Below are 23,689 nucleotides of genomic sequence, written 5' to 3'. Positions count from 1 at the left end.
TTATATTCTTGTACATAGGAGCAGTATTATAGTAGTTATATTCTTGTACATAGGGTAGTATTATAGTAGTTATGTTCTTGTACATAGGAGCAGTATTATAGTAGTTATATTCTTGTACATAGGAGTAGTATTATAGTAGTTATGTTCTTGTACATAGGAGCAGTATTATAGTAGTTATATTCTTGTACATAGGGTAGTATTATAGTAGTTATATTCTTGTACATAGGAGGTAGTATTATAGTAGTTATATTCTTGTATATAGGAGCAGTATTATAGTAGTTATATTCTTGTACATAGGAGTAGTATTATAGTAGTTATATTCTTGTACATAGGAGCAGTATTATAGTAGTTATATTCTTGTACATAGGGTAGTATTATAGTAGTTATGTTCTTGTACATAGGAGCAGTATTATAGTAGTTATATTCTTGTACATAGGAGTAGTATTATAGTAGTTATGTTCTTGTACATAGGAGCAGTATTATAGTAGTTATATTCTTGTACATAGGGTAGTATTATAGTAGTTATATTCTTGTACATAGGAGGTAGTATTATAGTAGTTATATTCTTGTATATAGGAGCAGTATTATAGTAGTTATATTCTTGTACATAGGAGTAGTATTATAGTAGTTATATTCTTGTACATAGGAGGTAGTATTATAGTAGTTATATTCCTGTACATAGGAGCAGTATTATAGTAGTTATATTCTTGTACATAGGAGCCGAATTATAGTAGTTATATTCTTGTACATAGGAGCAGTATTACAGTAGTTATATTCTTGTACATAGGAGCAGTATTATAGTAGTTATATTCTTGTACATAGGAGCAGTATTATAGTAGTTATATCCTTGTACATAGGAGCAGTATTATAGTAGTTATATTCTTGTACATAGGAGCAGTATTATAGTAGTTATATTCTTGTACATAGGAGTAGTATTATAGTAGTTATATTCTTGTACATAGGAGCAGTATTATAGTAGTTATATCCTTGTACATAGGAGCAGTATTATAGTAGTTATATTCTTGTACATAGGAGCAGTATTATAGTAGTTATATTCTTGTACATAGGAGTAGTATTATAGTAGTTATATTCTTGTACATAGGAGTAGTATTATAGTAGTTATATTCTTGTACATAGGAGTAGTATTATAGTAGTTATATTCTTGTACATAGGAGCAGTATTATAGTAGTTATATCCTTGTACATAGGAGCAGTATTATAGTAGTTATATTCTTGTACATAGGAGCAGTATTATAGTAGTTATATTCTTGTACATAGGGGCAGTATTATAGTAGTTATATCCTTGTACATAGGAGCAGTATTATAGTAGTTATATTCTTGTACATAGGAGCAGTATTATAGTAGTTATATTCTTGTACATAGGAGCAGTATTATAGTAGTTATATTCTTGTACATAGGAGCAGGATTATAGTAGTTATATTTTAGAAGTTAATATGTTAACTCCTGCTCCTTCCTGACTTATGACGGTATACAATATGCATATATATACTGGAGTTTGTCAATAATATTGTTATGATGGGTTAGAACAGGTAACAGAGGATTCTATTGGGTCATTGACAGGTTTTGTGTCTCTGTTTCCTTTGCTATCTGAACCTGTAATGAGTCACTTTGAGCTCGCTGGCATTTCACGACGAGCGACCAGGAGCTTGCGGTGGCATTATGGAGGAGATTTCACCACCCCATCAGCAGGCTGGCAGCTCAGATTTCTCTGCTGTTTCCATGGCTTCCATTTCACTTGGTTTAACAAGGAATGAAAACAGATTCTCCTTGAACGCTCATTATGTAAAAATTTCATCAGAAAAACGCCCAGCAGCCTGGAGCCCAGGAATACCGTAGCCCAATCATACCCAAAGCAGCAGCTATAAGACCAGGTCTCAGAGATTTTATCCCAAGACCAATTTTTTCCTCTTAAGTGTAAATCAGGAAACATCAAATAAATAAATAAATAAGTAAATAAAAATTGTGTTGTGAGACATGAGGGGGTATCTGCTTTTTAAGTAGATAGGGTTTCAGTCTTTTGGGTCCCTAAGCGGAACCCAAGGACAGAAACCTGAACCCTAGTGAGCCAAGCTGTACAATGGTCTACAACATGGAATATCTGAGAAGTGGAGTAAGTTAAGACTTGAGTTAAACCCCTGCCATTGTGCTTGTAGCTTTAGTTATGTCTGGAGTATAAAATATGTTTAACCCAACAATAGAACATAGTAAGTAAGGCAAAACACAAAGGAGCCGATCAGCAACACAAGCAGCGTAAAACAAGAGGTTGTTGAAAGAAGAATTATATTTTAATTAACACTAGAAGAAACGTAAATATATACCGCGCCGGCGACATCATAATCCCATAATCCCGGCTATAAAAGTACAAGATGTTAAGTGTCCTGAGTATGATCTTCACACATTGCAGTCTGCCTGCAGGGAATCCGGACCGTACCATTATAAATCCACTCTGGTTTGGCTCTTCTCAGACAAGGTTAACGCCAGTAGTAGGGATGATCCGTTTCCAGAAATGGGGAAACGGATTGTCACTGGATAATCAGAAAATGTCCCTTGGGATATAGGTAACTATACATTTTTTATTACCAATGTTAATTAGAAAGTAGGATGGGGGAGGGTGTCTAGACTAGTGTAGAGATTTCAAATTATCCTGGACAACCCTTTTAAGGCAGGTGACGTGTTCTTCAGACAAAGGGTTAATGCTCAGCTAACATTTATAATGGTGAGGACATGACGCTCTGCAGGTAACATCACCCAATGGCCATTACTTTCACTTGACATGCCTATCAACTTTAGTATTTTGTATCATTGGGTCATTCCACATCAAGTGGACCAGTTTTTAAAATCGGCCCCACTCGACCTTCTCCGATTTTGCTGAAAATTTATAAGGCTGTACATGTATGTTTGAAACGAGGTTCTGTAAATTTTTAGGGCCAGATATCAAATACCTGGGGCACTGTTGACCTTTCACTGGAGGTTCCACCAAGACCGCGGCTTCAGCTAAGAGAATTTTGCAAACTTTGGCACATAGCCATTAGAGTTCTATACTGGCTATGATGCTGAAATTTGACATACTAGCTCAACTTTTGCTGCTAAACACGATAAAATTATTACCGGCTATCACAAAACAATATATCGGCCGCAATTTTGTGTCAAAGTATCGTATATACTCGAGTATAAGCCGAGTTTTTCAGCTCAGTTTTTGGGCTGAAAAAGTCTGCCTCGGCTTATATTCGGGTCATTACGGTAATACCGTAGTTACAGACCCGGCATACAGACATGGGGGTTGGTGCCGGGCCGCAGCATCGCCACGCTCCTGGCAGAAGTACCGGGGCCTTCTAGTAGAAGTAACGTAAGTACTTATGTAGTTTGTGATGAACAGCATCGCCATGGCGATGCTGTGGGCCCGACACCCGCCCCGGTGTCTGGATGCCGGGTCTGTGCTGCGTAGTCTGTAGCTATAATGGCGACCGCTCTGCTCCAGAGCGGTCGCCATTAGAATCGGCACCTCCACTGTAACTCTTACAGTGGTAATGGCGGAGTTACAGTGGAGATGCCGCCATGCCCCTCTCAAATGCGGCCCTGAAGCGCTGGGGTGATCCCCGGCTGCCAGCAGGAGCGTGTACCTCGGCCACCGGAGCTGAAGGAGAGATCCCCGGCAGGAGCACGTACCTGAAGACCTCGGCATGCAAACAAAAAGCCGGCCGTCAGCAGAAACGCTGAGGGGAAATCCAGGCAGACGAGGATTCCCATCAGCGCTTTTGCCGGTGGCCATCCACAGTTCCCCTTCAGGTCCGGCGGCAGAGGTCTTCCTTCAGGTCCACGCTCCTGCCTGCGTCCGGGGATTCTTGTAAAGGCTCCCCGGCTGCAGTGCTTTTCTTTTGCAGGCTGTTCTATGCAGCCTGCAAAAGAAATGACGATTTTTGCAATGTATTGCAATGCATTAGTATTGTAATGCATTGCATTAGTGATCAGACCCCCTGGGGGTGTAATAAATGCAAAAAAAAAAAAAATTAAGTAAAAAAAATAAATAATAAAGTATAAAAAAATTCAAATCACCCCTCCCCCCTTTCCCTAGAACACATATAAAACTAATACTGCGAAAGGGCCTTTTACATGGCAACCAATAAAATTGGGGCAGTCTGCGTAGTTACCTTATAATCCAGGAGCGATCGCATCTCTTCCACATCAAACTTGCCGATTCTCTCGCTCATCTCCTCCTCTGGAGCTTCCACTTTCTGGAACACAGAAGCAAATCTTCAGGGATCAGGAAACATCAATTAGTGTCCGACCCAAAATGAGGATGTCACTGCAGCTCTGAGCAGGGACTCCAAATTCTGACTACCACAGAGGAGTCTGTGGTAGTCAGAAATACGCCTCATGCCCCAGGAGAGGTTCAGTTCATCCTGGACAACTCCTTTAAGGACACCACAATTTAATTTATTTAGTTTTTTATTGCCACATCCCAGAAATGTGTTATTTTTTTGTTGACATATTTGCATGAGGGCTTGTTTTTTGCGGGATGATTTGGATTTTTCAAAATATTTTATTTTAAATAACTGCCCGAGCAAGATGGAAAAGAAAAAATAAATTAAATAATATATTATTATATTATATAAATTAAATAATATCTAATAATCTATCTATCTATATAAAATTTATACATACGTAGGTTTTAGGCATATTTTTTAAAGTTTTTTGCAATTTTTTAACAACATTTTTATGGGAAAAGTGTTATTTTGTTTAACCCTTTCATTGCCAGGCACGTAGCTATACGTGCTCCCAAGGTGGCACTTCAGTAGTGGAGGACGTAGTTACTACGTCCTCTCTACTAATGCCGATATCTCTGGACTGCATCAACATATCTTGATGCTTTAAAATGCATTTTAAAGAAGAGACTCTCATCTTTAAAATGATACCAGGAACTTGATGATTTTACTTACAGTTTTGGAGTGATTCACTGTTGAAAACACTATTTGGCATTGAGATCCAACTGCAGATCTCAATTCCCGACAGCGTTTCAACAGTGAATCGCTCCAAAACTGTACATCCAATCATCGAGTTCTTGATATCATTTTAAAGATGAGATTCTCCTCTTTAAAATGCAATTGAAAGCATCAAGATATGTTGATGAAGTCCAAAGATATAGAGCTCCAAAGTGTCCCCCCCCCTCCTGTCTAAGCAAGCAATTTGCGATCTTTAACAAGAAAGGAAGAGGGACACGGAGCAGTGCAGCAGAGAGAGAGAGAGAGAGAGAGACAGAGAAACGATCAGACTCTCTGCATAACTTGTATGTAGGAAAATGTTTGTTTTGGTACCGTGTTAGCCAGTGGTTATGAAATATGAAAAAAAAACAGAAAAACTTTTCAAGTCTTCAGTAGGTGATACCTTTTTTAATGGCTAACTCATAATGATGACAGAATATGACGTTTCGAAGCTTCCTCTGAGCTCCTTCTTCAGATATATCTAAAAACACTTTCTAGAGGCTGCATATTTATAACTGGACATAGGGGTAGGGTTACAGGAGGGAGGGGGGAAGAGGCTTATTACTATATACTTATAACAACAAACAATCAATTGCCAGATCCCAGGTTATCTTAATGGCTGTCTTAATGATTTGTATAAAAAGACATAAACCCACGTGAGATGTTAATTCCATTGTCCAGCGTCTGGAATAGGGTCATGGCCTTGTACTCATAAATCAGTCGCTGTTTCCTTGATTTAAAGTTCCCTTTTTAAGATCAAGATTTTCATGTCATTGATGATGCTGTGGTCTTCCTGGCAGAAGTGTTTTGGCACGGGAAGATCAGTTCTCTGTTGTTTGATTGTATGGCGATGTGAATTAATTCTCATTCTGAGTTTCTGTCCGGTCTCTCCAACATACAGATTTTCAGTGGAACATTTGGTGCAAATGATCAAATACACCACATTAGGTGTGTTACAGGTGAACACACCTGGGATTTTATATTCCCTGTTAGAGTTTGGTATCTCTATCCTGTCGGTGGTCAGTATGTGCGGGCAGGTCTTGCACCTCTTCTGTCCACATGGAGATGTTCCTTTGTTATTTGGAGGTGACAGAGAGCTGCTAATAATCATATTCCTGAGGTTTGGTGGTTGTCTGTAGCACAGGAGAGGGGGGTCTGAAAATATGGATTTTAGACGGTGGTCTTTTTGCAGTAGTGGATGTAATTTGCGTGTGATTCCTCTCAGCGTCTCCAGGTGGGGGTTGTATGTGACGACCAGGGGCACCCGATTGTTCTCCTGTTTGGTATTGTATTTTAATAACTCCGATCTTGGTATTCTGGTGGCTCTGGTGATTTGGTTATCAACTGATCTTGGATGGTAACCCTGCCTCAAGAATGTGTTTTTGAGGCCCCCAAGGTGTACGTCTCTGTCTGCAGGGTTTGAACATATGCGATGGTATCTGATGGCCTGGCTGTATACAATAGAGTTCTTTATGTGTTTCGGATGAAAGCTATCCCATCTTAGGTAGGTAGGGTGGTCAATTGGTTTCCGATACAGCGATGTCTCAATTTTGTTGTCCTGTATCTTGATGACTGCATCCAGGAAGTTTATTTCGGAGAAGGAGTGATTGAGCGTCAGGTTGATGGTGGGATGGAACTGGTTGAATAGTTCATGGAAGGTTTTCAGCTGTTCCTCAGACCCGGTACAAATGATTAGGATATCTAAACCCTTAGTGAAGGATACAGCCAGCTACCTTCAGGACACCACAGACCTATTAAATAAACTATCCACTATAGGTCCCCTTCCAGATGGAACCATCCTGGCCACCATGAATGTAGAATCCCTGTACTCCAACATCCCACACCAGGACGGTATAAATGCCTGCCAGTTTTTCATGGAAAAGCGTGGTATGAACGCTGAATCAGTGGTGAAACTCACAAAATTCATCCTCACTCACAATTACTTCTCCTTTGGTGACTGCATCTATTTACAACAGACCGGCACCGCAATGGGGAGCAAAATGGCGCCACAGTACGCTAATCTCTTCATGGCCAAGCTTGAGAGTGACTTCCTATCCACCTGCACCATTAGGCCTCGGGCCTACTATCGCTTCATTGATGATATCCTAATCATTTGGACCGGGTCTGAGGAACAGCTGAAAACCTTCCATGAACTATTCAACCAGTTCCATCCCACCATCAACCTGACGCTCAATCACTCCTTCTCCGAAATAAACTTCCTGGATGCAGTCATCAAGATACAGGACAACAAAATTGAGACATCGCTGTATCGGAAACCAATTGACCGCCCTACCTACCTAAGATGGGATAGCTTTCATCCGAAACACATAAAAAACTCCATTGTATACAGCCAGGCCATCAGATACCATTGCATATGTTCAAACCCTGCAGATAGAGACGTACACCTTGGGGGCCTCAAAAACACATTCTTGAGGCAGGGTTACCATCCAAGATCAGTTGATAACCAAATCACCAGAGCCACCAGAATACCAAGATCAGAGTTATTAAAATACAATACCAAACAGGAGAACAATCGGGTGCCCCTGGTCGTCACATACAACCCCCACCTGGAGACGCTGAGAGGAATCACACGCAAATTACATCCACTACTGCAAAAAGACCACCGTCTAAAATCCATATTTTCAGACCCCGCTCTCCTGTGCTACAGACAACCACCAAACCTCAGGAATATGATTATTAGCAGCTCTCTGTTACCTCCAAATAACAAAGGAACATCTCCATGTGGACAGAAGAGGTGCAAGACCTGCCTGCACATACTGACCACTGACAGGATAGAGATACCAAACTCTAACAGGGAATATAAAATCCCAGGTGTGTTCACCTGTAACACACCTAATGTTGTGTATTTGATCATTTGCACCAAATGTTCCACTGAAAATCTGTATGTTGGAGAGACCGGACAGAAACTCAGAATGAGAATTAATTCACATCGCCATACAATCAACCAACAGAGAACTGATCTTCCCGTGCCAAAACACTTCTGCCAGGAAGACCACAGCATCATCAATGACATGAAAATCTTGATCTTAAAAAGGGAACTTTAAATCAAGGAAACAGCGACTGATTTATGAGTACAAGGCCATGACCCTATTCCAGACGCTGGACAATGGAATTAACGTCTCACGTGGGTTTATGTCTTTTTATACAAATCATTAAGACAGCCATTAAGATAACCTGGGATCTGGCAATTGATTGTTTGTTGTTATAAGTATATAGTAATAAGCCTCTTCCCCCCTCCCTCCTGTAACCCTACCCCTATGTCCAGTTATAAATATGCAGCCTCTAGAAAGTGTTTTTAGTTATATCTGAAGAAGGAGCTCAGAGGAAGCTTCGAAACGTCATATTCTGTCATCATTATGAGTTAGCCATTAAAAAAGGTATCACCTACTGAAGACTTGAAAAGTTTTTTTGTTTTTTTTCATATTTCATAACTTGTATGTGACAGCAGGAGGGGGGTGGCAGGGACTCTATTGTCCCTATTAACCCTTCTCCTGCCAATCAGAGCGTATACTATACATTTGTCTCTGATTGTCACATACAGTTATAATGTAATTCCCCCCTGAGTTTTACTAGTGGGGTATTCTTATGTTATACCTCCTGAACATAACCAGGAAGTTTATTGGCGCTGTGACCCAGGCATTTACCATTGTCCAGGTCGTAGCGCAAAAAAAAAAAAAGTCGCACCAAACACTCACACAACATATACATAAAGTCGCAAATAAAGTTTACATTTCACCCAATCCCTGTCCTGTCTATACCTGAGCTTTCTACAGTAAAATACGTCTCTAGTGATGTCCGCTACACACTAAAATAATAGTAATAACGATTATCACTAGAGATGAACGTATAGATTGCTAAAATTATTATAGGGGGATGGAAAATAACATTTTTATGTAAAGTCCTATTTAATTTGCATGTACAAAATGGGATGGCGCATTTCTGCGATTTTGGCGATTCTTTAACACCCGCTCCTGTAAATATATACATGTTTGGTATGTATAAACTCCTCACATATTGCAGTTTTATGGACAGTACATTATGTTTGCAGAAAGGGATTTCTTGAGCCGCACTTTAGTGGCAAATTTGAAATTTTGCGCAATTTTTGCTAGCAATCTCTGTTTGCCGCAAAGTTGAATGAAGGTGCTTGTATATATAAACTATTAAATTGTGTTTTTATATACGGTATGCTGTGTACTCTGAAAAAAGTTAGATTTTGGTATCACAGTCACAGTTTGGTAGGTGCAGTATAGCTTTTTAACATATTAGTGAACAACAGAAAAATCCTGCTTGTCTTCTGTATTCGTGTTTTTGGGAGTCCGAGCTCTTGTTGTAGTTGATGTTTGCGGTACATATAGTATATTTACACACTGTATACACCTTAAGCTATTATTTTAAAAGTATTTTGTATATGAATGTGAGATTGAACATGAGTTTTAGGTGCAAATATGTGTTTTAGCGTATTTTTTCAAAAAATTATTTGTGTTGGTCGCAAAGTTGCATAAAGGTGGATGTGGCTATCGATGACCCATTAAGACATTTGTAATCTTCAGGTTGTCTACTTTCAAAAAATATATAGGGTTTAGGGGTTCACTTACTTTTCATGGTGTGTATCACTACATTTTATAGGATGATAATTTTTTAACATTTCCAGCTTCAAAGCAGATTTTTGTTCCTTCCAGTTCTAGCGATTTTCTGAAGACACGTGCATGTGGGTTCAGGCCATAGTGATATGTATGAACTCTGCACATGTTGAACTCTTATTTTTAGGAGGTTTGGTGCATTTAATTTTTTGTTTGGTTTCCGCTTTTAACAACTAATATACATTTATTTGCATTTTTTCATAAAACATTCACTTTAAATCAAAATTGCATGAAGGTGCCTGTTCGTATAAAGTACCAAGTGGCATTCTGACAATGCTGCAGCTGTCTACTTTAAGAAAATATATAGGTATGGGGGGGTTGGATGCTTTTTTAATGTTGCAATTTAGGTTTGATTTGTCCATCTCAAAACTGTGAAAATTGCTCTGGCTACTGGAGGTGCAAAATTTCCAGAGACCCTTGGCAGCGAAAAGGTTAAAGATTTGCATTTTATTTTGAATATTTACAAAAAACAAATAATTTTTTTTTATTAACTATATTTTTATTCAGTTACAGCATAAGATTAGAGAGTTAAACTGTTAGACTCTGCCTTTGGCAGGATCTAATGGGTAGGCAAAGATGGTGGTAGACATCCCACTCACTAATATGACTCTGCTGTGGTTATCAATGAGAAAATATCATTGTTGTAACTACTGACAAGGCATCTAACCCCTCGTTCACATCTACATTGGTAATCCGTTCGGAAGAGTCTGCAGGGGACCCCCCGGACGGAATTCCGAACGCATTTGCAAGCTGTGTGCAGTGAAAGCACATGGACCCCATAGACTATATTAGGGTCCATATGCTTGCTGCGAGATCTCCACAGCGAACATGCAGACAGAAAAGTACTTCACAATCTACTTTCCTGCCGCATGTTCTGTATGGAGATTTGGTGGTAAACACATGGACCTCATTATAGTCTATGGGGTCCGTGTGCTTTTACTGCACAGCGCTTGCAAATGCATTAGATAGTCCGTTCAGTGTGTCCCCATGCAGACTCCCCTGAATGGAATACCAATGCAGATGTGAAAGGGGGGTAAGGGGTTGAACACTGACTGCAGACAGCTGCTGCAGGTGTGTGACTGGAGTATCCCTTTAAGGGATTAATAAACATAAGCTTGTATCTGACCGTGAGTCCAATGCACTACTCACCACATTGTGTGGAGGCACCATATCCTGACTGTCTTCCTTGATGGTAATGTCTTCATTTCGTCCGACCTCGTGGACATCATCTGCTGCAGAACAAAAGCAGTGAAAATTTTAAGTATGACTCCTATCATCCATGAAAGCTGGCAATCCCTCTCTGATCTTAGGCCCGATTCACATCAACGTGCGGGTTTCGGTTCGGGAAATCCGCATGTTTCATGCGGGTCTGTGGGTTTCCCATGTAACCACTTTTTAATACATATAGATTTCAGTTCGGGGGGTCCTAAAGCGGACTCCCGGAATGGATGCCCGAACACTAATGTGAACTGAGCCTAACACTTCATTGTATCAGTATAGGTTAGAGCCTAAATTGTCTGATACACTGTAACGAACCCTCAGCTGTTTATTTATTCTATGTATTTATATTATACTAACTTTATTTACATAAAACAGAACAACCCTTTAAGCCCGGCCACACATTTTATATATGTATTACAGCGTACACAGGATTGTCGCCGCCACCATATGATAGCTATGATATCAGCGCCGTTTTTCACATGTATCCTGCCGCTTTAACAGGAAAGACATTTAGCCGCCACTGTAAACAGCAAGAAGCAGAGCGGGGGGGGGGGGGGGAGGAGGAGGAGGATGAGCAGGATGAAAGATGCTGCGCTGAAACAAGGTGTGACACATGTGCACAACACAAGAGAAATCTGCAGAGAAGTCCCCTGGAGTGTGCAGTGACACCTCAGTTACTGCTGTCAGTCACATCAAGGAAACGCCGAGGCACAAAGGAGCTCTCATCTCAGAAATATCCTTAGTTCTGTGATCAGAAGCTGCTGTTAGATCTCTAACACAACACTGTTAGAAAGAATTAGATAAATATTCTCTATTTCCTACTCTTTCATTGTCAGTCTTCACTGCGGTCCTCGAATTCTATTCAAGAAAATCAGAATAAACTAGGGGATAGCTGGAGTGCAAGGGATTGTGGGAGGACACAGAAATGTGGAGTCCGCACATCCAAAGCATAAATCCTGAGCAATGTCTGGCACTCCTCTGTGTGGAGAAAAAAACCCAAAATGTTTACATCACTTTATGAGACACTTCGTTGTTTCTCTCTCAACAATAAACCCTTAAGTCAACAAGTGTGAAGAACTTGAGAAAGTGACATCATTAAACCCCTTCTCAATATTCATTATATCAACATCATTATTACAGTATATCACCAGTGCTCAGCATATGACCCCACCTCTCACTGTGACATCACCAGTGCTCAGCATATGCCCCACCTCTCACTGTGACATCACCAGTGCCCAGCATATGACCCCACCTCTCACTGTGACATCACCAGTGCTCAGCATATGACCCCACCTCTAACTGTGACATCACCAGTGCTCAGCATATGCCCCACCTCTCACTGTGACATCACCAGTGCTCAGCATATGACCCCACCTCTCACTGTGACATCACCAGTGCTCAGCATATGACCCCACCTCTCACTGTGACATCACCAATGCTCAGCATATGACCCCACCTCTCACTGTGACATCACCAATGCTCAGCATATGACCCCACCTCTCACTGGGACGTCACTAGTGCTCACCATATGACCCCACCTCTCACTGTGACATCACCAGTGCTCAGCATATGACCCCACCTCTCACTGTGACATCACCAGTGCTCACCATATGACCCCACCTCTCACTGTGACATCACCAGTGCTCACCATATGACCCCACCTCTCACTGTGACATCACCAGTGCTCAGCATATGACCCCACCTCTCACTGTGACATCACCAGTGCTCAGCATATGACCCCACCTCTCACTGTGACATCACCAGTGCTCACTATATAACCCCACCTCTCACTGTGACATCACCAGTGCTCAGCATATGACCCCACCTCTCACTGTGACATCACCAGTGCTCACTATATAACCCCACCTCTCACTGTGACATCACCAGTGCTCACCATATGACCCCACCTCTCACTGTGACATCACCAGTGCTCAGCATATGACCCCACCTCTCACTGTGACATCACCAGTGCTCAGCATATGACCCCACCTCTCACTGTGACATCACCAGTGCTCAGCATATGACCCCACCTCTCACTGTGACATCACCAGTACCCAGCATATAACCCCAAATCTCACTGTGACATCACCAGTGCTCAGCATATGACCCCACCTCTAACTGTGACATCACCAGTGCTCAGCATATGACCCCACCTCTAACTGTGACATCACCAGTTCTCAACATATGAACCCACCTCTCACTGTGACATCACCAGTGCTCACCATATGATCCCACCTCACTGTGACATCACCAGTGCTCACTATATAACCCCAAATCTCACTGTGACATCATCAATGTTTAACATATGACCCCAACTCTCACTGTGACATCACCAGTGCTCATTATATACAGTCATGGCCAAAAGTTTTGAGAATGATACAAATATTAATTTTTACAAAGTCTACTGCTTCAGTTTTTCTAATGGCAATTTGCATATACTCCAGAATGTTATAGAGAGTGATCAGCTTAACAGCAATTACTTGCAAAGTCAATATTTGCCTAGAAAATGAACTTTATCCCCCAAAACACATTTCAACATCATTGCAGCCCTGCCTTAAAAGAACCAGCTAACATCGTTTCAGTGATTGCTCCATTAACAAAGGTGTGGGTGTTGATGAGGACAGAGCTGGAGATCAATCTGTCATGATTAAGTAAGAATGACACCACTGGACACTTTAAAAGGAGGCTGGTGCTTGGCATCATTGTTTCTCTTCTGTTAACCATGGTTATCTCTAAAGAAACACGTGCAGTCATCATTGCACTGCACAAAAATGGCCTAACAGGGAAGAGTATCGCAGCTAGAAAGATTGCACCTCAGTCAACAATCTATCGCATCATCAAAAACTTCAAGGAGAGAGGTTCCATTGTTGGCAAAAAGGCTCCAGGGCGCCCTAGAAAGACCAGCAAGCGCCAGGACCGTCTCTTAAAAGTGTTTCAGCTGCGGGATCAGGCTACCAGCAGTGCAGAGCTTGCTCAGGAATGGCAGCAGGCAGGTACTGCACGCACTGTGAGGCAGAGACTCTTGGAGCAAGGCCTGGTCTCAAGGAGGGCAGCAAAGAAGCCACTTCTCTCCAGAAAAAACATCAGGGACAGACTGATATTCTGCAAAAGGTACAGGGAGTGGACTGCTGAGGACTGGGGTAAAGTCATTTTCTCTGATGAATCCCCTTTTCGATTGTTTGGGACATCTGGAAAACAGCTTATTCGGAGAAGACGAGGTGAGCGCTACCACCAGTCTTGTCTCATGCCAACTGTAAAGCATCCTGAAACCATTCATGTGTGGGGTTGCTTCTCAGCCAAGGGAATCGGCTCTCTCACAGTCTTGCCTAAGAACACAGCCATGAATAAAGAATGGTACCAGAATGTCCTCCAAGATCAACTTCTCCCAACCGTCCAAGAGCAGTTGGCGATCAACAATGCCTTTTCCAGCATGATGGAGCACCTTGCCATAAAGCAAAGGTGATAACTAAATGGCTCAGGGAACAAAACAGAGAGATTTTGGGTCCATGGCCTGGAAACTCCCCAGATCTTAATCCCATTGAGAACTTGTGGTCAATCATCAAGAAACGGGTGGACAAACAAAAACCTACAAATTCTGACAAAATGCAAGCATTGATTGTGCAAGAATGGACTGCTATCAGTCAGGATTTGGTCCAGAAGTTGATTGAGAGCATGCCAGGGAGAATTGCAGAGGTCCTGAAGAAGAAGGGTCAACACTGCAAATATTGACTTGCTGCATTAACTCATTCTAACTGTCAATATAAGCTTTTATTACTCATAATATGATTGCAATTATATTTCTGTATGTGATAAAAACATCTGACAAACACACAGAAAAACCAGAGGGCAGCAGATCATGTGAAAATAGAAGATATGTGTCATTCTCAAAACTTTTGGCCATGACTGTAACCCCACCATTCACTGTGACATCACCAGTGCTCATTATATAACCCCACCATTCACTGTGACATTACCAGTGCTCACCATATGACCCCACCTCTAACTGTGACATCACCAGTGCTCACCATATGACCCCACCTCTCACTGTGACATCACCAGTGCTCACTATATAACCCCAAATCTCACTGTGACATCATCAATGTTCAACATATGACCCCAACTCTCACTGTGACATCACCAGTACTCATTATATAACCCCACCATTCACTGTGACGTCACCAGGGCTCACTATATAACCCCACCTCTCACTGTGACATCACTGGCACTCCTGTTGTGTCTCTCAGGCCTGAGCTCACTGTGGGTCTTTACCATAGACCTCTGTTCTCTTCTATGGAGAATGCACTTTACTGTAGGCTGTAATCGGAGACGCTTTCTCCTGGAGCGGCCCGAGGATGAGATGGTTTGGCCACTAGATGTCAGCACATGAGAAAACGGTGAATGTATTACTAAATAGAAAGAAGAAGTGGAGAAGGAAAGGTGAGGCCGTAGCAGAAGACAATCGCTGAAACAATCATTAACACCAGGACAAACAACATGGCGGCACCTCTTGGGTTTCCTTGTTTAACCCTTTGCTTGCCTCGGCGCAGCCTCTTTATCTGATACAGTTTATTTTTGGGAAAATATCCAGGAAAAAAAAGGAAATTAATACTCTATCAATCATCCCCCGAGTAATGGCAAATTCAATCATCTGCTGGACGGCGGACAGAAAAATCTGTGCGGCGTAATGAAGAGCGCTCATGTACGAGAACGCCGGAGACATCTGTCATTTTAATTAGTGCCGACTAAGTGATCCGGGCCGCGCCTGATTTCCCAGCACAGAAACGGCCACGACAGTGCCAACAGCAACACTTCATTTACTGAATCAGCCACGTACTGGGCGCAGGTGAAGAGATCTCCCCTCACTGGTGTCCAATCACATGAGACCCCACACACGAGGCACAAAACCTTGGACCAGACCTTGCCTTCTTAGGGTCCATCCACACAGAGTTTTTTGGCAAGGAAAAAATCTGCTTCAGTAATTAGGAAATGGATTTTTCCTCCAGCACAGTGTATGGACCTTGAAAAAAAACGCTAGCGGTTTTTCCCAATTCCACATGGATTTTCCACTGCCCACTGACTGCATTGGTTTTTGCAGGCGGAATCCGCCTGGAGGAAGCTTTTTTTCTGCTATCTGAAAAAAAAAGCTAGTGGAACACATAGAACTCTATGGGGAGGCGTTTATTCCACGTGAATTCTGACACGGATTCAGCGCCAAAATGGACCCTGACCTCATCTCTGATTGCTGTCAGTGACTGGGAAGTTACGGTTTTCTGAATAATTCTCACAGCTGAGGGTTTGTTACAATGTATCAGAGCAGGAAATCCTTCTTGAGGTACATACAGCAGCAACAAAAAATTCTCTCTTGTTCTGTCTGTAAGGGTATGTTCACACAGAGTTTTTTGGCAGAGGATTTTGACGCGGAATCCACCTCAAAATCTGCCTCCAAAAATGGTTCAATGGGAGCCGCTCGCTTTTTTCTTCTGCTAGCTAGTAGTGGAAAAAAGAAGCAAGATGCCCTATCTTATCGCAGAGTCCGTAGCTCAAGACACGCTCCTGTTTAGGCCCATTCATTCAGACCTAAACAGGAGAGGAATGCTGATGCTGCATCGGCATCCCGCCACGGCTTGCTGCACAGTATTGTTCACAAGACAGAAGAGGTTTCTGCAATCTTTTCCTCCATGTGAACATACCCTTATACAGTGCAGGATATTCAGCTCAGTGAAGACTAAACACAATTGTGACAAATCTGCAGATAAATGGAAACAGCAGGAAGACAGATAGATAGATAGATAGATAGATAGATAGATAGATAGATAGGAGATAGATAGATAGATAGATAGATAGATAGATAGATAGATAGGAGATAGATAGATGAGACAGACAGACAGACAGACAGACAGATAGGAGATAGATAGATAGATAGATAGATAGATAGATAGATAGATAGATAGATGAGACAGATAGATAGATACAAGGCAGTACAAGGCATGCTCTGCCGTTGTGCATTATGGGAGATGAAAAATTCCATCATTGTATGGTAGATAAAAGAACTACAACTTCCACAGTGAATAAGAAGAACTAAACTAAACTAAATTAGCATTGAAAGGCATCCAAAATGTGTATGCAAACTGGATGTAACTGGAGTATAAGAATTGTGAATGCAGCTCTGGATGTAACTGGAGTATAAGAATTGTGAATGCAGCTCTGGATGTAACTGGAGTATAAGAATTGTGAATGCAGCTCTGGATGTAACTGGAGTTGTGACCACAGCTGTGGATATGCCCGTAATATATATCACAAATGCAGCTGTGGATGTGAATGGAGTATAATAATTGTGAACGCAGCTCTGGATGTGATTAGAATATAATAATTATGAATACAGCTCTGTATGTACCAGGAGTATTATAACTGTGAATGCAACTGTCACTGCTAAGGATGTGACTATAATACACATTATGAATGCATCTATGGATGTTACTGGACTATTAAGAATTCTGAAAACAGCTCTGGAGGTGACTGGTTTATAGTAAATTCTGAATGCAGGTCCTGATGTGATTGGAGTATAATACATTGTAAATGCAGCTCTATATGTAAGTGGAGTATAATGCATTGTAAAGCCACCGTGGATGTATAATACATTGTGAATGCAGCTTTGGATATGACTGGAGTATAGGAAGTGATGCTACTTAACATTCTGGAGCTTTAGTTTTGCATTTTTGTGGCTGGGCTTCTCACCTTGGGAACTTTCCTCAGAAAGGCAAATAGAGACTTCATCGTGCCGGTCATTTTCTTCCACCACCCCAGCAACAGGATCTTCAGAGGGCGTCAAAGATGAGGCAGATTCTAACTGTTCAGGGAAGTTAGCGGGGCCCCCGCGGGGAGGTGGGACCTCAATACCCATCAACCGATACTTCCTTCTTCTGTTTCCGATCCACGTCTGTAGAAATAAGACAATGAAATGACAAAGAGCAGTGAAAAACATCACAGAGAAGGAATACAGAGGAGGATACTCAGGTGGAAATATATAATCACCCCCCAAATATATCGCTGGTATCAATAGCTGCCTTTAATAGTGACATCAGTGATGGGAGGAGGTGCTTGTGCTGATATCTATAGAGGAAGTATCCAAGCACAACATCGCATGCAAAAGGCGTAATACAGCAAGAAGACATAACCAAGGCCAATAAATACAGAGACCAATAATACTGCACCATCTCCCAGTCACATTAATAGACACGTTTGGTGTGTGCTGAGTGCAGTCTTTTCATGTCCTATAGACGCATGTGATGATAAGCAGTCACTCTGCTGATCGATAAACCCCCCTCACCTGCAGCGAGTGCCTATATATAGCATCACAGACAGGATGAGTAAGTAGATTCCAGGATGGTTATTTATTATAGAAGACAAAAATCTATTTCAGGCCGAAACCTCATCCAATATTAAAGGGATTTCTAGGAGAAAAAATTCACGTTCAGCTACAAATGTGCTTTATGTTCCCTTAACCACAGCCTTGTGAGCAAACCCTGCAATAACTCCTGTATCCAATGAGCCCTGATCTGGACATCAAGCCATTGTGACATAGCAGAGCTGACTGAAAACTTTCCCCTATATACGAGAATATGTACAAGATTACTACTATAATACTGCTCCTATGTACAAGAATATAACTACTATAATACTGCTCCTATGTACAAGAATATAACTACTATAATACTGCTCCTATGTACAAGAATATAACTACTATAATACTGCTCCTATGTACAAGAATATAACTACTATAATACTGCTCCTATGTACAAGAATATAACTACTATAATACTGCTCCTATGTACAAGAATATAACTACTATAATACTGCTCCTATGTACAAGAATATAACTACTATAATACTGCTCCTATGTACAAGAATATAACTACTATAATACTACCTCCTATGTACAAGAATATAACTACTATAATACTGCTCCTATGTACAAGAATATAACAACTATAATCCTGCTCCTATGCACAAGAATATAACTACTATAATACTGCTCCTATGTACAAGAATATAACTACTATAATACTACCTCCTATGTACAAGAATATAACTACTATAATACTGCTCCTATGTACAAGAATATAACTACTATAATACTGCTCCTATGTACAAGAATATAACAACTATAATCCTGCTCCTATGCACAAGAATATAACTACTATAATACTGCTCCTATGTACAAGGATATAACTAATACTACCTCCTATGTACAAGAATATCCTATTAATATTATAAATGTGAAAGTTTGTGAGTTTGGATGTTTGTGGGTTTGTGTGTTTGGATGTTTGGATGTTTGTTCCTCAATCACGCAAAACCCGCTCGACCGATTTGGCTGAAAGTTTCCACAAACATAGTCACTACACTCGATTGCGCAATAGGCTACTTTTCGTCACAACAGCGCACATACGTTTGTGCCAGGACCCCCACAAAACCCAAACTCACACCACCATCTCTGCAATCTCACACACTTTGGACCATAGCAAGCCACACAATTCCTATTGCCCTCTACAGCCTCGCCCCTAACCCCACACAATCACATATACATATACTTTACCACTTTGCCCCTCCCCTTACCGATACTCCAGGAGGCTCTCTTTAACGCTCCGGAGCAGCCATGTTTACCGACCCCCACCGCTCTGACAATCTGCGACACCGCCCACCCATGTCAATACCCCTAGGAAGTCTAATAAATGCAAAAAAAAAAGTTTAAAAAAAAGTAAAAAACATATAAAAACAAATAAAAAGGATTAAAAATTTAAATCACCCCCCTTTCCCTAGAACACATATAAAAGTAGTTAAAAACTGTGAAACACATACATGTTAGGTATCCCCGCGTCCGAAATCGCCCGCTCTACAAAGCTATATAAATATTTTTCCTGTTCGGTAAACGCCGTAGCGGGAAAAATGGTCAAAAGTGCCAAACCGCCGTTTTTTCACTCTTTTGATTCTGATAAAAATTTGAATAAAAAGTGATCAAAGCAATAACATTTCCCGAAAATGGTAGAACTAAAAAGTACACCCGACCCCGCAAAAAAAGACGCCCTATACATCCCCGTACACGCACGTATAAAAAAAGTTATGGCTGTCGGAATATGACGACTTTTAAAAAAAAAATGTTTTAACACAGTTTTGGATTTTTTTAAGGGGTCAAAATGTAAATAAAACCATATAAATTTGGTATCCCCGGAATCGTAACGAAACACAGAATACAGGGGACATGTCATTGTGGCTGCACAGTGAACGCTGTAAAACCAAAGCCCCTAAGAAAGTCGCAGAAATGCATTTTTTTGACAAATCCACCCCATTCAGAATTTTTTCCCTGCTTCCCAGTACATTATACTGAATAAATAATGGTGGCATCATGAAGAAAAATTTGTCCCAAGAAAAATTAAGACCTCATATGACTCTGGGAGCAGAGAAATAAAAAAGTTATGGGGTTTAGAAGGAGGGGAGTCAAAAATGAAAAACCAAAATCAAAAAATGCCATCGACGGGAAAGGGTTAACTTCAAATACTTCTGTCCCAAAGTCACTATGTAAAGTTTCTCACAACACCGTATATATAGCAGCTCAAATACAAAGTAACTTCAACACAAAAGTCTCATGTATTCTCTGAATTACAGCAAAAACAAGATACAAAGTTACATTTCATATCCCATACCTTATACACAGTACGAAAACCTTACCCGCGCCTGTATATACCCACTTCTACAATCACCGCAGACGAAGTCGCGGGTACCAGCTAGTAACTACTATAATACTGCCCCCTATGTACAAGAATATAACTAATATAATACTGCTCCTATGTACAAGAATATAACTACTATAATACTGCCCCCTATGTACAAGAATATAACTACTATAATACTACCTCCTATGTACAAGAATATAACTACTATAATACTGCTCCTATGTACAAGATTATAACTACTATAATACTGCTCCTATGTACAAGAATATAACTACTATAATACTGCTCCTATATACAAGAATATAACTACTATAATACTGCTCCTATGTACAAGAATATAACTACTATAATACTACTACTATGTACAAGAATATAACTACTATAATACTGCTCCTATATACAAGAATATAACTACTATAATACTGCTCCTATGTACAAGAATATAACTACTATAATACTACTACTATGTACAAGAATATAACTACTATAATACTGCTCCTATATACAAGAATATAACTACTATAATACTACTACTATGTACAAGAATATAACTACTATAATACTGCTCCTATGTACAAGAATATAACTACTATAATACTGCAGGTAAGTGAAGTATGCTACATTGTTGGTCTTGCTATGTGTAAAGCTGTAGATGGCAGATGTATTAGGGTCACGTGATCCTCCCCGGTCCTGCACCCCTATCACTCACCCTCACTATTTCACAGTCCACATTAAGCTCGGAGGCCACGGCTTCTATCTTCTCTCTGCACACAGAGCCCAGGCTGGTCATCCCATTGTCCCAATATTTCTTCAGCATTGCGAGGTCATGGTCACTGAACTGAGTGCGGTCCTGGAGCTGAGGAAATCACAAAGCCTTTTATTAGCTACTAATAGGAAATGATACCAACAAACACATCTAGGAAAAGTAACAGATAAAAGAATTAAAATAAAAAAGAGTCGCCGTGTTCTGAGAGAACAGACGATACAATGTATTCAGTCCAGACTGTCCTGTAGAGCTACATTTAATGTATCAGCTTTGGGTATAAATAAGAGTGTTCCCAGTTACTGACAGCAAGCAGAGATTGTGGGAGGAAGGATGACACAAACTACTAGAGACTTGTGAAGCATGTTATGATGGATGTGACAGCAATGAACTGAAGTCTTCCCTGATATCTAAGATATTTGCTCTGCTCTAAGTAATAACATAACCAGGCTCGGTCTGCGCAGCCAGCTCTTGGCCTTAACCTCTCGCTTTCCGTGTTTTTGTACACACCTCTGGCTGGATTTCTTTGCACTCAGCGGAGCGTCTGGCAGGGAAATAAGAGATCCGTGTCTGATTATTCTGTATAATGTGCAGAGCAGCGGGAAGCAATCTTATGTTGTGGAGGAACGAGCTGCGGCACAATGGAAGTCGGCGAGGATTTCTATAACCGCAGACTAATCCGCCTAATAATGTTTTACCTCCCGTCACAGTATTTTCCCTTTTCCACTGTTATTTACACAGATCAGTGGCACATAAAAGACCGCCATTAATTCACGCAGCGTCCTGGGCGCAGCGAGCATAAAGCACGTAAAGAAACCTGCACCGTGCATCCAGCGCAAAACGATACAAAACAGATAGGACCATGGAAAAATCGGCAGAATCCAACGAGATCCTGGAAAAAAGATTTACTTCTCATTTTGGACGGCAGATTGTGCTCTAGATATCCGTCTGTAAATCTCGAGATCTGCAACATCTGTAGAAGTTTCTCCAAAACCTTTTGGATATTTTGTACCTGAAGCACATGTGCCAACATTATACTGGGGGAGGGCAATGGGATCCAGAGGTAGAACAGGAGGTTCCTACCTCCCCACTCCATGTGTCATGTATAATTCTAGAGGTAGGGGGTGCTACATTCTCCACCCCTGACAGTATCAAAACATGGCGTCATCCCTTCCACTCCACTTGCGTATTTTCAGTTTTTCATCTGAATAACGAAAATACTGAAAAAAGTTGGATTCTTGTAAAGTGTCTGGTGATTCATGCGGCGCCCCCTCCTGATAGTCAGAGGCAGTGGGTTGTTGGGATTCATCTGGTATCTCTAGATTTGGTGTGGGTGGAGAGTCTGGCGTTGGCGCCACCTGCATATGTTATCTGTGCGAAAACAAAACCTCAGAAACCTTCACCAGAGTGCAGATGCAACATGGGGTTCTGTACTGACAGCTCCAGGGGCGGCTACAAAGACAGTGGGTGTGGCCTAAGATGCACAGGTCACACTCCAGATAGGGTTAATAACTAGTAGTAAAAGGCCAGCTTTATCAGTCCGCAAAACTTTTTTTTTAAATATGGTGATTAGAGATGAGCGAGTACTGTTTGGATCAGCCGATCCGAACAGCACGCTCACATAGAAATGAATGGACGTAGCCAGCACGCGGGGGGCTAAGCGGCCGGCCGCCGTCAAAGCGGAAGTACCAGGTGCATCCATTCATTTCTATGGAGCGTGCTGTTCGGATCGGCTGATCCCAACAGTACTCGCTCATCGCTAATGGTGATGAGTGGAAGGTGTAGAGTTTGGCAGTCTTACACCAAGCTGCCCCCTCCTCTTCTCAATTCACGTCTAGCATCCCCGGGGCTTTGATCAGTCATGAATCCTCTATACACAGCACTCACCATCAGGATGGACACCATGGGGGTCCATTACAGCCACCTCACACAAAATCAGCCATTTCAAGGAGGTTGCAACTTGTAGAGCAGAAGTGATGAGGAGTGGAGAGCAGTAGACAGAAGATGAGGAGAGATGTACAGAGGCCAAAACAGTGGCACAGACACCAGGGCAGGGTTACGGATACTACTGCAAGGGCACAGACACCAGGAGGGGGTTACAGTGGCCATGGCAGAAGCACAGACACCAAGGTAAGGGTACAGAGGATGATGGTGCAGGGATACTGACACAAGGGCAGAGGTATAGAGGCAGGGGCATAGACATCAGGGCCGAGGTACACAGGCCAATGGAACAGGAGTGTTAGCACTGGGTCATTAATGGCATGGCAGAGGAACAAATGCCAAGGCAAATATTTATTTATGTGGATCTATTTACAGG

At 41.4% G+C, this 23,689-nt stretch overlaps 1 protein-coding gene across 3 annotated transcripts in view; it reads right to left on the bottom strand.

Moving 5' to 3' along the window:
- HDX (highly divergent homeobox) overlaps window positions 1–23,689 on the bottom strand; it is a 35,583-nt gene that overhangs the window by 4,740 nt on the left and 7,154 nt on the right. For 2 of the 3 annotated variants that reach the window (XM_075261058.1, XM_075261060.1), the window contains 4 exons: window positions 21,319–21,465; window positions 17,617–17,818; window positions 10,810–10,892; window positions 4,169–4,252 (listed from right to left, as the gene is read on the bottom strand). In XM_075261058.1, coding sequence (XP_075117159.1) covers window positions 4,169–4,252; window positions 10,810–10,892; window positions 17,617–17,818; window positions 21,319–21,465 — 516 coding nt within the window. The remainder of the gene's footprint in view (window positions 1–4,168; window positions 4,253–10,809; window positions 10,893–17,616; window positions 17,819–21,318; window positions 21,466–23,689) is intronic. The other variant, XM_075261059.1, reaches the window with a different exon arrangement.

The sequence above is a fragment of the Leptodactylus fuscus genome, chromosome 11 (genome assembly GCF_031893055.1).
Source record: "Leptodactylus fuscus isolate aLepFus1 chromosome 11, aLepFus1.hap2, whole genome shotgun sequence".
Classification (NCBI taxonomy): domain Eukaryota; kingdom Metazoa; phylum Chordata; class Amphibia; order Anura; family Leptodactylidae; genus Leptodactylus; species Leptodactylus fuscus.
This window is presented reverse-complemented; position numbering and strand designations above follow the sequence as displayed.